Source organism: Leptosomus discolor, chromosome 1, assembly GCF_034619465.1.
Source record: "Leptosomus discolor isolate bLepDis1 chromosome 1, bLepDis1.hap2, whole genome shotgun sequence".
NCBI classification, from domain to species: Eukaryota; Metazoa; Chordata; class Aves; order Leptosomiformes; family Leptosomidae; genus Leptosomus; species Leptosomus discolor.
Genome location: NC_141391.1, coordinates 124,271,378 through 124,288,377, shown reverse-complemented (window position 1 = coordinate 124,288,377; position 17,000 = coordinate 124,271,378). Strand labels below are relative to the sequence as shown.

At 39.5% G+C, this 17,000-nt stretch overlaps 1 protein-coding gene across 3 annotated transcripts in view; it reads right to left on the bottom strand.

The window, feature by feature from the left end:
• Positions 1–17,000, bottom strand: part of SENP7 (SUMO specific peptidase 7) — a 50,692-nt gene that overhangs the window by 25,928 nt on the left and 7,764 nt on the right. Inside the window, exons 5-8 of one of the 3 annotated variants that reach the window (XM_086478135.1) lie at positions 10,178–10,375; positions 8,362–8,559; positions 4,419–4,531; positions 3,474–3,643 (exon numbers count right to left, since the gene is read on the bottom strand). In XM_086478135.1, the coding sequence (XP_086334261.1) occupies positions 3,474–3,643; positions 4,419–4,531; positions 8,362–8,559; positions 10,178–10,375 (679 nt within the window). The remainder of the gene's footprint in view (positions 1–3,473; positions 3,644–4,418; positions 4,532–8,361; positions 8,560–10,177; positions 10,376–17,000) is intronic. The other 2 variants (XM_086478143.1, XM_086478149.1) reach the window with 2 other exon arrangements.

Genomic DNA, 17,000 nt, shown 5'->3' with positions numbered 1-17,000 from the left:
GAGTTTTTAGCAGCTCTCTCACTGTCTGACACTGAAAGACCACGCACCAGCAGTGTTCATTACATTGCAAATGTGTGGCTTGGTCAACAGAGTGAACGGGACTCAAACTACTTACTTCTACGGGGTTTTAATCAAAGTTTCAGAGATGCCTTTATTGTATTGAAACACTTGAATATAAATCACAGTTTGTACTTGACTGATTCCCTCAGTCTTTTTTTTTTTTAATATCTTAATGACACATAAGAATAAAACTTTAAGGAAGGGTAAAATAGAGCAAGGAGGAGGGAGAAAGATGGTATTTGCAAGATTTCAACAACCCCAGATATACTTTGTATTTTTTGTACCAAAATCCCGAATTAGTTCTATACCATCTGTGAAAGAAGCCTCACTTAAGTGGCTAGATGCCTTATTTTGAAAATGGTTTTACTGCATGCTCCTGTCTGAAGGAAACACTGTCATTCATCTCTTACCACTTTTCTCCTACAACAAGCATATTCTGATGTTGTGTCAGCAGCATAGCTATGACTTGTTCACCATCACAGAAACATGGTGGGATGACTCATGATTGGAGTGCTGCAATGGATAGCTATAAGCTCTTCAGAAGGGACAAGCAAGGAAAGAGAGGTGATGGAGTGTCTTTGTATGTTAAGAAGTGTTTCGATTGTGTAAAGATTAATGATTGTGAGGACATGGCCAAGTGTTTACAGGTAAGGATGAGGGGGAAGGCCATGAGGTAGATATCCTGCTGAGGAGGAAGAGGCAGGTAAGGCATTCTATAAGCAACTGGCAGAAGTCTCTCAATCGTTAGCCCTTGTCCTCATGGGGTACTTTAACTTACCAGATGTCTGCTGGAAATACAACTCAGCAGAAGGGAAACAGTCCAGGAGGTTCCTGGAGTGCGTGGAAGATAACTTCCTGACACAGCTGGTAAGGGAGCATACAAAGAGAGGTGCCTCACTTGACCTCCTGTTTACGAACAGAGAAGGGCTGGCGGGAAACATGGTGGCTGGAGGCCGACTTGGGCTTAGCAACCTTGAAACGACAGAAGTCTCTGTTCTTGGTCAAGTTAGGAGGAGAGTCAGCCAAACCACAAACATGGACTTCCAGAGGGCTGACTTTGGGCTGTTTAACAGACTGGCTAAGAGAGTCCCTTGGGGGTCGGTCCTGAAGAGCAAGGGGGTCGAGGAAGGCTGGACGTTCTTCAAGTCTTACGGGTGCAGCAGCAGGCTGTCCCTGTGTGCCAGAAGATGAACCGGCAGGGAAGACAATCAGCCTGGTTGAACAAGGAGCTTTTGCTGGAACTCAGGGAAAAAAGGAGGGTTTACCACTCTTGGAAGAGGAGGCAGGTAACTCAGGAAGAGTATAGAGAACTTGTTAGGTCATGCAGAGGGAAAATTAGAGAGGCAAAAGCCCAACTAGAACTCAGGCTGGCCACTGTTATGAAAGACAACAAAAAACGTTTCTACAAATACATTAACAACAAAAATAGAATCAAGGAGAATCTCCATCCTCTGTTGGACACAGAGGGGAACATTGTCACCAAGGATAAGGAAAAGGCTGAGGTACGTAATGCCTTCTTTGCCTCAGTCTTTAATAGTCAGACAAGCAATCCGCAAGGTAATCAGCCCCCTGAGCTGGAAGACAAGGACCAAGAGCAAAATAAACCCCCTGTAATTCATGAGGAAGCAGTTAATGACCTGCTTTGCCACCTAGACATCCACAAGTCTATGGAGCTGGATGGGATCCACCTGAGAGTACTGAGGGAACCGGCAGAGGAGCTGGCCAAACCACTCTCTATCATTTATCAGAAGCCCTGGTCAACAGGGGAGGTCCCAGACAACCGGAGGCTTGCCGATGTGATACCCATCTACAGAAAGGCCAAAAGGAGGATCCAGAGAACTACAGGCCTGTCAGCCTGACCTTGGTGCCAGGGAAGGTCATGGAACAGTTCATTTTGAGGGCACTCACATGACAGGTGCAGGACAACCAGGGACTCAGGCGCAGCCAGCACAGCTTCATGAAAGGCAAGTGCTGTTTAACCAACCTGATCTCCTTCTATAATCAGGTGACCCACCTAGTCGATGAGGGGAAGGCTGTGGATGTCATCTACCTGGACTTTATTAAAGCCTTTGGCACCATCTCCCACAGCATTCTCCCAAGAAAGCTGGCAGCCCATGGCCTAGACAGCTGTAGACTAAGCTGAGTTAAAAACTGGCTGGACAGCTGAGCAGAGACAGTGGTGGTGAATGGAGTTCAATCCATCTGGCAGCCAGTCACAAGCAGTGTCCCCCAGAGCTCAGCATGGGGACTGGTCTTGTTTAACATCTTTAGCAACGATGTGGATGAGGGGATTGAGTCCTCCCTCAGTAAGTTTGCAGACAACACTAAGTTGGGTGCGAGTGTTGATCTGCTTGAGGGTAGGAAGGCTCTGCAGAGGGATCTGGACAGGCTGGATCCATGGGCTGAGGCCAACGCTATGAGGTTTAACAAGGCCAGGTGCCGGGTCCTGCACTTGGGTCACAACAACCCCCAGCAGTGCTACAGGCTTGGGGGTGAGTGGCTGGAGAGCTGCCCAGCAGAAAAGGACCTGGGGGTGCTGGTCGGCAGCCAGCTGGACATGAGCCAGCAGTGTGCCCAGGTGGCCAAGAAGGCCAAGAGCATCCTGGCCTGTATCAGAATGGCCAGCAGGAGCAGGGAGGTGATCGTGCCCCTGTACTCAGCCCCCTCACCTCAGTGGTGAGGCCGCACCTCGAGTACCGTGTGCAGTTTTGGGCCCCTCACTACAAGAAGGACGTGGAGGTGCTGGAGTGTGTCCAGAGAAGGGTAACGAAGTTGGTGAAGGGTCTGGAGAAGAGGTCTTATGAGGAGCAGCTGAGGGAACTGGGATTGTTTAGAGAAGAGGAGGCTGAGGGGAGACCTCATCACTCTCTACAACTACCTGGAAGGAGGTTGTGGTGAGGTGGGTATTAGTCTCTTTTCCCAGGTAACAAGTGATAGGACAAGAGGAAACAGCCTCAAGTTGTGCTGGGTAGGTTTAGGTTGAACACCAGGAAAAATTTCTTTACTGAATGAGTGGTGAAGCATTGGAACAAGCTGCCCAGGAAAGTGGTGGAGTTACCATCCCTGGAGGTGTTCAAAAGATGTATAGATATGACACTTCAGGACATGGTTTAGCGGGCATGGTGGTATCAGGTCAACGGTTGGACTTTATGATCTTAGAGGTCTATTCCAACCTAATGATTCTATGATTCTACGTTGTGGACAGAAGTACATACACCCGCTCTTCTTGATGAACCATTGAACTACTTTCCCTCAACTGGTCTAACAGTATCTACAGATATTATATATACATTATATCCACAGATACTACTTATTGGTCTAATTCTTTTATTTTGGATGTTGTTAATGCTGCTACCAAAGTGTGTGTGCCTCTATGTACATAAACACATACATTAAAATTAAGTGCAACTTACGGACAGTAGAAGTGATTTTTCTGGAATGTGTGCACTACAATCATCAGAAATATGGCCACTAGATCTTCTTTTCCTTTTCTCAGAATCAAAAGAGCCTGATTCTTTCTGACTAAGAGTGGTGCTGTTCATTTTTCTGCTCTTCTTTTCCAGTTCATCATAGTTCTTGTTTTCTGTGTCAGGAAGAAAAAAAAAAAAAAGTAATTTAATGGATTATCCTTAAAAACCTTTTTATTTCTTCATATCTGTTATGTCTTACATAAAAGACATGGAAGCAGGTATCTTCCACAACAGCTCTTTCCTTTTTTAAAATAGTGTGTTATGGCCAAAACATATTCCCTAAATTAAGAAAAAAATATTATTGCATGATTAGTTAAGATAAGGGTATAACCAAATTCATAGCTCCCTTCCAAGTAAGAACTAGCACTCCATACTCCACAGCCTTTCTTTTGTCTTCTCCCTGGTGCAATATTCTCCCCATTTCCTGTTCTAATCTGCAAATATTACTAACCAGTACTAAAAAGCTACTATATTCTCCCTGGAGACTCAGCATAGAGCTCATCTTTTTTTCAGCAGTAAATACAAATATTGTCATATAGCATAAACATTTTAGCAGAGTTCACAAACCATTTGTGCCTTCTTAATGTATTACATTCTTGGGTATAAAAGATTTTTTTATCAAATCAGGATTACAATGGTGCAGTGAGGCTTCCCTTTGTTTCCTTTTTCTTCCACAGATCTGATTCACCATAGCTTTATTCCTATTTAAAAACATTTATTCAACATACTTTACCATATCTGTACAAACCTGCATTTTAAGGAAACACATACCCTGCGTACAATGCCTATTTTATTTCTGTGTTCTCCTCATAATAGACTAAAAGAAGAAAGTTTCCCAACAGTCTCCAAAATTCATATTTAAATGCCAGACTATTGCTCACTACAAACCTTTCTTCCGCAGCTCTCGTCTTCTAAAAGTGAAGACATTTTTTTCTGGTTCCTTAGAAGCCTTGGTCAATTTACACAGATCATCATCTGTCTTTCTCATGCAATGCTCAGACCTGTAACAAATATCAACTATGACTTATCTTTAATTTTGAAAGAATACTGAATAAAACTCCCAACAGAAACAAGAGTTGGTCAGACCACAAACTTCTGCCTTTCTTCTAAGCTTGGCAAATGAAACACAAACTAATTCACTTCCTGTTATGGAAGTACATAGATACTCTAACATTATTAATGAAACAGATGCTTCCAAAAAGCACAAAGTATGAAAATCTGACACATCTGACATCAGACACTGAAATACTATTTTGCTGTGAAGCATGACTGCAACAAGAACACATAACCAGAAAAAGGAAAGAACAACAGTCAGTTGAGTGTATCCTTGCCTTTGTCATGAATGCAGTGGGAATGAGGCAATGTAGTGTATTTTTAATTTAGATTTACAATTGCTAATAGAATCCATTAAGTTCCTGCAATGAGAAAAGATTTGAAACATACAATCCTGCTCAAAAGGGCCTGAAACACCTTTGAAGGAGGTGTGGGGGACAGGATGTGAATGAAGTAGAAACAGAAGAGGATTACAGTACGAGAAACTAGGCAACCTACAGGTGTTTAGCTGAGCTTGTAGTTTCATTCTAAAAAGGACATGCAAGAAAGTAACCTGTTGGTTTCTTAAATTTTATCAGCTTTTTCGTAAATAAGAGAACGTATTCAGGAGGTACTGACAGACTGAACAGTATGACATCTTCACATTTGAGGTCTGATATTGTAAACAAACTCCCAGTTTCTCTGCAGGCTAGTTACAGCTGTCAAAAGTCTATATAACTGTATTTTGGTTTCTAGTGTATGCATTAGGATAACATTTATTTACACATTCATGGAATATTTTTTCACATTAACTTAATTACATTCAGTATGCAAGATTCCTCTTCTGAAAATTTTTCAGAGTTACAAGGTAAAAGAAATCAACCTTCATGACCTCTGTTTCATTTTCTGTGAGTTGGAAAATAAAAGAGAAAATAAGGAAGATTTCATAGATAAAGCAATTTAATGCTGCTTTGGAAAATCTGTTCCATTCCTCCTTTTGTCACCTCACTTAATCCAAAGGGATTTTGTGTTCATTGTTTTATAATGTGTCTAACTCAAAATATCAGTCTCCAATTTGCAAAGAGCTAAGCGATCATCACAACTGAAATCACTGACAGTTCAGCCTGGACTTGTAGAGAACATCACTGACCCTAGGGAAGAACATTCCTAACGTGTAACTAGACAGCCAAAACTCTTGGATGCTTTCTAAACAGATGCCTATTCTTTAGTGCCGTATCTGTAGACTACAGCATCGTTGCTCTTTGGGAACACTGTAAAGACAAATCAAGACTTCCAGAGTGCACTGATACTACAGTGGTGAACAGTATATAAGCACTGCGAAGAATTTACTGATTATCTTTCCATTCACAAAGAATTGGATCATATACAGAACAAGCGTTCAGTAAATGCTGTTATTCATTCTGTACATTGAACAAGACAGAATCTTCCATAGATCAGGCAGTTATAGTTCTAGAATACCCTCACTACAGAAAACTTGATTTTGGAACCCCCATCTCTCTCTCAACTTAAATATTTGCATGCATAACAACTATATAGATTTGACTACCTTAAAAGACCACACAAAACCACTAGGTGTTTTTTAGCATTTGTTTTACACCAACGTCGTTATTCAGGCATTTCAACAATAGGAAACATTTCAAAAGGAATGTTTCAGCTAACAGACTTCCCTAAACATATTTACCTCATACACAAATTCTGCACATTTTATTTTCACTTCCAATCTTCACTGAAAACTCAGTTTAAAATGCATCTCTTAAATACATGCATAACCTAAGAAGCTATGGGAGTAGATACTAAAGTGTTCTCAACAGCCATTAGAAGCAAGTAGGAAACACACTTTACAACCCTAAGTTTCTTTATATTTAAATCCTACCTCAAATTCTTTAATTATACTGATAGGTCAGTGGTGACAAACAAATGCATTTCACACCAGGTTGCAGTGAATGAGCAATGCAAAGTCCACCAATTCTGTAATATCAAAAGCAAGAAAGGAAATGGGGAACTTGCAGCAAGTTCTAGGCGACAGAGAAAGGTTAACTTATTGCCACCCTGTTCTCATCAGGTACAGTTCTTTGACCCAATCTAAAATTTCCATAGTACAAAACTGTCCCAATTTTCAGTAAAACAGAGCATGCATTCTAGCTACTCTGATGAAAGAAAAGAACCTCTATATGGCCATGTGCATATATACACATAATCATTATAAGGGGGGAGTGTTTACTCTCCTCTGAAAGAAGAGACCCCAAAAGAACCAGTGCCAAGTGTATCTTATGCACAGACCTTAGTTACAGGGAGGTGACCAGGATCAAACCACATCTTTGATACAACTCCTAAATTCTCCATTTCCCATGTGGTATCTATTACAACTTGCACCAACGTGCTGGTCAGTGTGGAGGGGTGGAAAATCCTCCTAATGTTGGTTCCTGCTAGTAACAAGCCTTTTACTTACTACATTAGAAAAGCTTGTCACAGGAACAAAATATTAATCCTTCAAACAATGAACCACTCCAAATCTAAAGCAAGTTGAGTACACCAACTACTAAGAAAACTGCCTAGTTCAAACCATTCTTGTGCTTAACATAGAACTCAACAGCCGCTCTCCAGATATGAGCTTGAAAACACATGCAAGATGTTTCCTCAGATTTAGAGAGTTATATACATGAGTTCATGTCTTCCTCTCTAAGAACCCATTACCTCCCATCATCCAAAACAATACCAAAGGGGAAAACCAGATACTAAAAATCATAGATCTTAAAGATTTTGTAGCAAAAAAACAAACTCCTCACACTTTAGTCATCCTAAAGTTATGGAAAACTATTTACTAGCAACAAATGTAATACTTCTAAAATGAGACAGTCTAATAAACCATTCTAAATTCCTCATTTAAATTGCAGCTTTGTCAGATTAATTTAAGCATCAATGGGGATCCCAACAGAAAGAGAAAGGAATTCTTGCTAATTTAGGTTGAGGTGTTCATGTATCAGAATGAGGAATATGACTGACTTTTCTCAAGAATTTTTAAGGTTTCTTTAACCTGGGAACTGTTGATTATTCCTGCCTTCACAAATCATTCTTCTCTTCCTTCCTCTTTCTATTTTCTTCCCCCAAATTTCTTGCTAATTGTTCTGGTGGATACTTTGCTGTTGAGCAAAGAGGTGGCCATAAAAGACAACAGGAAACAGCTTACTCTGAATTCAACTGCCATCTTCGACCAAAACAAACATTACATAACTCTAATAGTCGATTTCTGCTTCAACCTAAATGCAGGAAGAAAAGAGGAAAAGTAGGTGTTAAGCAATGAGGACACACACAGAGCCCTTAAACAACGGCACTCTGTTGGGACTGCAACCACTGGTGGATTAATGTGAAAAGAAATAAATTATCACAGAGAGGAATTTGGAGAAATTCTGCAAAAGAAGTTACTTGAAATCATGCTGAAACACATTAACAGCAACAGGAAGGCAAGATTTTTGTTCTGAACACAAAACCAACTTAAATGTGTTTGAATTAACTGGCCATCTTCACAAATCAAAACACTGACATCACACACTCAAATACCTTCTATGAAAGAAAATTAGCCTATTAATATCAGGTACAGCAAATCAGAATAAATGCCATGTTAAAATGGCTCATTGGAGCAGCATGTTAGATTGCACTCAGGAAAAGGATCTCCTGCTTCAAGACAAGAGTACAATAAAATTGTTTCAGGGAAATTCTTTTCCATTGTGAAGTTAAGTCATTTCAGGAAGACCAGCAAAATCAGCAGTGAGTAACATACCTTTCAGACAGAAAAGAACTTTCATGAGGAGAACTTAATATTTGACATGTCTGTAGACTGGCAACAGATGATGAGGGTAGTTGACCTGATTGCAATTTGTCAGCATCAGATAAATTTGCATCAATTATTACGTGGCTGTCTATGTATTTTCTTCCAATTTTCGTCCTCAGGACATTCGTCAAGGTAACTTTGGGTTGCCTGCCATATATATAACAGTAAATCATAAATACTGCACTGAAATCTACGGGAAGAAACTTCTTGTTAAATCCATGTATTTTAGAGGCTCAATAATCAAACATCATTACTTTCAGACCCTTAGAGACAAAACAAAATCCCACTTAGGAACTTAAAATCCAAGGTGATTAGATAAATATGAAAAAAACCCAAGAGACTAAGGTAAGAAACGCTAGCCACACAACTTCACCTTAGCCAGATACAATTCACACTGCATTGCCTCTAACACATCATCTAAGCACTGTTTAAAAATTGGTAAATGTTTATCTCTAAATAGTTTTCATGCAGTATCTGTAGACATTTCTCAGATCTATGGAGCAAACAATCTTGATTTTCCTATGAACAAGAAGCCTCCAGTAAAACAGACTGAATTTTCTCAAGTACTTAGTCAACAGGTAGAAAAGTAGCACATACACAAAAAGATAGCATTACATTTTGTTCCCCCCTTCTTAAATTTCAGGTGGCATTCTACAGACTAGCAATAGCAAGGCTCAGAAAAACATCCACAATTGTTAGAAGAGACAAGCATCAAAAATAAGCTAACCAGAAATACGAAGATGCAACCGCCCACTTGAGCATGCGTGTAAGAGCAGCACAATTTACTTCATACAATGCCACTGCAGCCAGCTTGTTGCACAGCCCCTGGTTTACCCACTTAGTTTCTCAAGCTGGGATTTCAATTCCACAACTTCCATTGCCATTAGTTTTGGATTAGTATGTAACATCATGGCCTTTTCTGAATCCGTTACGAACAACATTTGTCTTCTGGGTATCAACTGCACAATTCATCTACAAAGCACACTCCAGCACAGACTGCGTGATGTCTGGGGAGCACTCAGATCTCCTCTTCCACTGAGATGTAAAGTTGCTTTTAATCAGGAAACCACCTTACAGACAAGATGTTGCAGAGGCACACAGGTGATAAGCAATGAGGATATGATTGAGAGGAAAAGTCTAATACAGAACACTGTAACCAGGATGCAACCGTCAATAAAGGAAGTCCCTAAACTGTTTACCATCAGAAACTCGGAGAGAAAACTCTGCGAAAAAAGCATTCACTCTAGCCATACTTTTCCCTGGGTATCTGCAAATGATCACTGTTTGTATGGGGTGGGAGGAAGATACTGGACTTGATACGCTTTTCTTCTGACCCTTTAAGCCAATTCTCCTATTTTCACGAGTAGTCTGAAGCGGTAACAGTGAAAATACACCTTGATACCTTCTGAGAAAAGAGGGCAGTTAAACGCAAGTATATTCTTTCCACAAGAATGAAACAATCCAAACATTTTGAGAGTCCCGTGGCTGAATCGGAATTATTTGGTCTTGTTAGTACAGGACCATCTAGAAGCCATCTGATCAGATGAATCCACTACAGCATGCCTAGCACCATTTCTCTTAATGATTATCAAAAGGAACCAGGTACAAGGGAATTCAATCAAGTCAGATGACATGATAATGAGAACATAGTTCATGAACAAGATAGCTGTGGTACAACAAAGAATACTTTCTCGTGAAAAAAAAAACAAACCACAACTGCAAGCAAAATTATCTTGTTCAGTGATACAAGGCAAAGACAACATACCTTTTAGACAGAAAAAGGCTTTGGAGAGTAGGGTTTAAAATCTGCCATATCTTTAGGCTGGCAGCAGATGATGAGGGTGGTTGATCTGACAGCAGCTTGCCAGCATCAGAAAAATTAGCACCAGTTTTATGTTGCGCCTGTGTGTATTTTCTTCCTATTTTCGTCCTCAGGACATTCGTCAACATAACTTTGGGTTGCCTGCCATACATATAATAATACATGAATAATAGGGTGCTGAGAACTTCTTAAGTCACATGAATTCAACACAAATTTTTATGAGTTTACTGTGTCTGCGTCATACCTTATAACTTCAGTAGAATTAAGTTCAGTTCCCTGACAATTTACAAAGCAGTTGCCTGGAGAAGAGGAATCACAAACGCACCTCTTGATCAGGAGAGCCTTTCAGGGTTTCTTCTTCTGGCATCAATGACTAACTCATTCATTTGTGATTTTGAAGAGGTAAGCTTCCAGTGCAGAAGCATGGAAATTTTTGTGCATCTTTTTATTGAAAATTTTATTGCAAAATTTTGCAAGTGGTTCCACTATGGCCTTACATACTACTTTGAAAATGTACACTTGAGCATTTGCAGTATATGAAAACGAGTACTCATAGTGTAGCATCTTATTTCAGAACCATGAATATTATGGGTTCCCCCATCACAAATTAGATTATGACCTTACTCGGAAAAAAAAGATCAAGCAGCTAACACAATATCTCTGTTTTGAGGCTCCAATGGATTTCCATTCAATTTCACTAAAGAAATTACATACAATTATGAATTAACGAGTTAGTAAAAACTCCCTGTTGAAGTTCTTTAAACCAGCATCTATAATTTCCTCATTCTGCTAGATTGGTACTGAAGTTTTCACATAAAGAATTAATTCTGCAGCATGGCCAGGAATCTGGAAAGTTTCCTCATAAGCTGATTAAGCATTGTATACCACAGACGATTTGTCACGATTGACTTTATTTTCAAACAGATGAGAACCAGGGTTGTTTTCCCAGGGCTGGTCCTAAGAGGATGCTGTTGGTATTAAAAGAATACTGAGACAAGAATTGCTTTTTCTATTGCATAACAAACTACATTGTTCAAACACAGACAGAAACCTTCTTTTATAGCTACAGAAAACCTTTTACTACTCACATAGCTGTTACATGCATGCTACAGTGACACTTTTTAAGCAAACAGCTGCTGTTCCTCAGTGGGTTGACAACTGTGCAAGCAACTTTTAGGAAATTATAGTTCTCCCACTGACACGCTGCATTCAGCTCAACAGCATGGTTACACAGTACCTAGTAGTAAACAAATATAGGTATGGCATGAAAACTGCTGAAGAACATATATGCTTGAACCTAAAAAAAGACCTGGAATGACCATGCTAATGAAAATGTGTTGAACTTGGGGAAGAAGTCTCAGGCAATCCTTACATTTTGCTTTTTCAGTAGTTGTTGCATGTTGAGATTTCTTTTCCCTGATTACTTACGCTGTTAACAAGACACGTGACTCTTCATTGAACTAGGAAAGACAGTCAAGGTTCCTGTACACAGGCTGGAGAACCCACGTATAAGCATGAACACTGGTCAATCTTACGAGATCTCTGCATCACTGAATGTCATAATGTGTATGCAATGAGCTGCTTGCTCTTAGAGCTCTGCTATGCATTTCCTAGACCTGTGGTCTCCAAACTTTTTTTGATCATGCACCCGTATCAGTAAAAGAATTTTGAGCAGGTACCTTCACGTTTATTTAATCATAATTTATATAGATGTACATAATATTACATACATTATAAAACACACAAATAGAAGTTTTAAAAAAGTATGCAATAAAGATGAAATAAACATTTAATTATTCTACAAAAAATATTTCCTTCCTGCACCCTAATGGACTATCTTGCACACACCACACCTTGGAGACCGCTATCTAGAGAACAGACAGTAAACCTAAAGGGTTCCCATTCAAAGCTAAGTAACATAAGCTCAAGTGAAAGCAGTTTCCTCCACTCTTTGGGCTTCTCTTAGAAGTCTCCCAAAGAAAAACTAAGTGGAAAGAGCTAAAGCTTTATCTCAAAAAAAAGCAACCCCAGCAATATGCTGAGGGATTAAAAGAAACCCAAAACCTTAAGTTAAGGCACTCTGATACCAAGAATCTGGAAGGAATGTCATGTAAGGGGTTGGTTCTAATTAGCTGTTGGAAAAACAATCCACGATTTCTAAAGGGAGAGACTGACTCTATGAAGGCAATGAGAAGACCTATGTACAACGATAGTCTCATTAGAAGACCGACCTAAACCACAGAAGTACTCCAGAATGCATTAGGCAGATTCAGGAAGAGACCGGTACACATTTGTTCTTTTACCTAGACCTGTATATACTCCGTGACCACTAATGCAAAGAAGTGTGGTTTTTAAGAACCTATTACTGAGCCTGAGAGTGTGCTTCAAATACTGCAGACCTAAAAAAGGTCTGTTCGACACTCCAAGGATCCAGAAATTGGAGTTTCATTTCAAGATAGGCTTTAACTAATGAAAAGCTTAGAAAGTAAATACAGGTCACAAGGGACAGTTTAGTAACACTAACATCTTACATGGTGGAGCCCAACTGCAGCAGCCTAGTAAGCATACACCAAGCCTGCAAAGTGTTCTTGATTTAGCATAGGAAGCAAGAGACTTATTTTCTAAGAGTCCCCACTAAGTCAGAAGCTCTAGTTTTTTTCTGGGCTTCTCAAATGTTGCAAGTTGATACATTAACCAGAGTTTAATATGTCAGAAAAAGCTTACAGTGATCAGACTTAGACGTTTTTTGTTGCTTGTCCAACTGTAAGGTATATTAGAAGTAAGGAATATATAAGCAATACCTAAGGAAATAAAGAATATATACATTTAAGAAATGTGATAAAAATTCAAAATTCACCTACACAAGAACCTATTAAACTGTTAAGAAAATTTACAACTACTAAAGCAGTTACAGGCAATGACAAGGTAAAAGTCATCAAGCAACTCATGCAAATTCATCTTTTGAAACTACACCTTTACTCTTGTGCTTTGGTTTCCTCCTTAAAGATAAGGACGACCCAAACTACTTTAGAGGTCCAGTTACTAAAAAACTGTAGTGGAAAGACATTTCATATTTTAGGAAGCCAGAAGAGATGAAGCAATGAAACACTGAGCCAGATACTTCCCCTCTTCCTCTAACAGGACTTGAAATTACAAATCAAACCTTGAAGCATCTAAATGGCATTTTTCCTCCCAGTACAAAAAACAGTTGCAGAAGTGGGCCCTAGCAAGATGAAGATGTGAATCAGAAATTGTTTCTCCTTAAAAAAATGTTTTAAAATCATTACTGTAGAGCACCACGAGACAACGTAAATGTGTTATTCTCTATGAAACACTTCATTTCTCCTGACTAGAATGATGCCGAGCCTAATAGTCTACACACCAGATCTAAATTCTTTCAGTTTTCATTGTTCCATCTTGTAGAAATGCCAGATTTTTTTTTCTTTCTATTTGTCAAACACAAGATATCATAATGAAATTTTACTCAGTTTAGCCTGAACTTCCAAGGTAATTAGTTCAGTGTGAATATGCATGGTCACAGAGTCTTTATTTTAATTGTATGATCAGGACTTGTAAAGGTAACAGAAAAGATTCCAACCTTTAAGGCCTTTAATAATACCATCATGACAGAGAAAGCCTCCAGCAGGAGGTAAAGGAGTCAGAAGCAGAATTTCCAGCGAAACTGGATTTCATTACCTATAGTGTGTTGGCCATCTTGGAAACTCCGGTCTGATATCCTTTGCTCACACTTACATCAAGCTAGACCTTGACAGCTCCAGGCCCCTCTAATTTGGTTTACTGATTGTTAATATGTACAGAATTCAATGTTTCCTACACTCTTGATATTTAAATAGGCTTTATACATTTTAAGCAAGTATCTTTGCGAGTATGATCTTACAATTTAAAGCACACGCACACCCATGCAACTAGCTTTGCACTGGAAACCTGTGCAAAGGAAAGGAATCTTCAACAAGCAGGAAGGAAACAGTATATACTTGGCTATTCTTGAAAATAGCCAGGCTAGGGCATGACTTCTTATGTGGCACCAGTTTTTCACTGAAGACCTTGATAGGACAACTGGTTATTACCTGATCTTCAGAGCTGTACAGTGGCACCAGAGCTTTCAATGGCTTCCCTTTCTAAAGGAGGAATGGCATCTGGCAGCATTTCTTGAAAGATCATGTCATTAAGACTGGGTGTAAAATAGATTCGGGAAAAACATCTACACTTAAGCCAGCCTGTACATCTGTTAACAATCGTTGGGACACAGATCCCTAAATTACCTGTTAAATTGTCCAGAGAATAAAGTGAGCAAGTCATGCGAAAGACATTTCAAAAGATAAAGATTAGTGTCAAGCAGAAAAAAGCAAGCAAAGTATACATTAAACTAAGTCCCACCAGCAGACCCAGCAAGTAACATGCACAATAGTAAGACTGGAGGCATCTTGGGGAAGGAAAACCAAAGGTGATTATTTTCATTTCTAAAGCAAGCACCTGGAGTACCCGCTCTTATCTACCTCCACAAAACCAGAAAAAAATACATAAGCAAAGGTAATAAAAACATACTTATGCATGTAAGGATAGAACAGACAAAAATACATTATGAAAAATACCGTCAGCTGCTCCTGCCAAGTCTCATACCACTTTTCACAGGCAAAAAAGAATTATCCTACCTTACAAAGCACAGGACCAGAAGCTATTGTTTGCACCCCTTCAGAGAAAATGCTTCACCTCTATTTCACCCTATGATCAGAAATGCCAGATCCAGTTCCTTTCCCAACGATCATATTTCTGTACACACCAGTGCTATAACCACTGGCTCCGATTTGTTCAAATTTGTATTTGAAAGTGATCAAAGCGAGACCTGAAGTCTACTGGCTCCTTTTGGAGTAAATTATTGTCTACACCACTATTTTGACAGTGGGATGCCACATACCATGTCCTGGGTTTACAGAATAAAGTCACTGATAGACTTGATGTGTATTCAGCCATGTGAGCTTCTGCAGCACGTGCACAGCTCAGGAGGTCCTTGGCCTTTCAGGCCCCAAAGGAATAATGTATGCTCTACTATTAATGTGAAACTCCTATTGTCACATTCACTGACTACATCCTGTGGAGAACAAAGCCTCTGCCCTGACCTTTCCTTTCATCAACTGATTAGAAGTCAATGTTCTAACAGCAAATGTGAACATCCCTACTAACCTCCTTATTTTGCTGGACCAGGAAGTTATTACTGCCAAAGTGCCCTTGTTAGGGCAAGGGGAACCAGTATGTAAATGATTGCCACAAAAACCTGACTGCTACTGGGTCAGTACTTGATTCAGCTGTGACACGTATTTCAATTAACATTTAAAATACTGAAGTGAAAGAATCACACACATCTTATTTAAGTGCCCCTCCCCCTAAACAAAACTTTACAGACCAGGATAAGAAGCTCAAATTTTGAAACAGTATTCTATTTTGTTTCTTGTTTTTATTTCCCTCTATTTCCCTCTTTGGAGAATGCAGGAGTAATACAGCTGAAGTAAGGGCATGCCTCTAAGCTCTGTTTCCAGGTGGTGACAGCTACCCTTGAAATAGTGTTATCCACTTCCTTGACAATAAAAAAAAATTCATAAAGCAGGATACAAAACATTAATTGACCAGTTACATAAATACTATACCTAACTTTCTGCAGTAACACTAATAAACTGAACTACTCATATTTCATGACAGTCCTGATCTGTTTTATGACACAATCACAGAAACATCTAAAAGACCTCCAGTATATGAGAGGGACTAGGAAACTAACCCGCCCTGAGAGCCCTGTTTGGGATGACTAACAAGTCACCTGATGGTGACCTTTCACAAGGCCATGAGCAGAGGTGTTCAAGAGAGAGCAACTGTAGTTGCTGCTTCCAGGCCCAATCTCACATCACAGCAGGACTGACAGAAGCAACCAACAACCAAATTTCATAATCCAGAACTTGAGTTAAACACACAAGTGAAGGTGGGTTTGTGCTAATACATTCACTTTCTGACTAAAATTAAGTGGCAATAACATCACTCAAACAACACTTTAGATGAAACACGTGTCCCTACATATCTGAGAATGAATGAAGAGGACTGTTCTTAAAACATCAGGAGCTAACAGGAGTTTGTCATTAAGACTTTTTTCCTGCTTTTCAATGCAAATGAAGAATTCCTCATTGGGAAGAAGGAACAGAAGAAACTTTTGCTTTAGATTCTCAGCATGCCACTTCACTCCTGAGTTTTGTCAGTTCTCAGACTTCTGCTCAAACACCACCTCTTTAGAACCTGTGTGCTCTTTCTACTTACTACACAATGAGGTCAGAGTGTTGCTTTTGACTTACCAAGAAACACTGGGTACCCAAATGGAATACTTCGAACAAGCTTTATTGCAGACAGTAGATCAAGTTTATTTTACACAGAACCTCCAGCTAGTCTCTACACACACATCTTTTGAGGAGGTGAAAAGTGACCAGGTTTAATATCTGATTGTTTACTGTCTCTTTACAGTGTAAATAATTTCTCACTAATGTGCCGGTAAGAATTTTGGTAAAAATGATGGAACGCCTACAAATGCTACTTGGAAGTTTCTCACATATCAAAACTAAGATATGTAACAGAAAATTGACACATATAACAAATCCAAAAGGTAGCTTGCCTTTTTTTTTTTTTTTTTTTTTAAAAGCTCCTCCACATTGCAAGGTCAGTTCAAAGTTTACCAAAAGACCTTTAGAGAGTGATATCAGGTATCAACCAT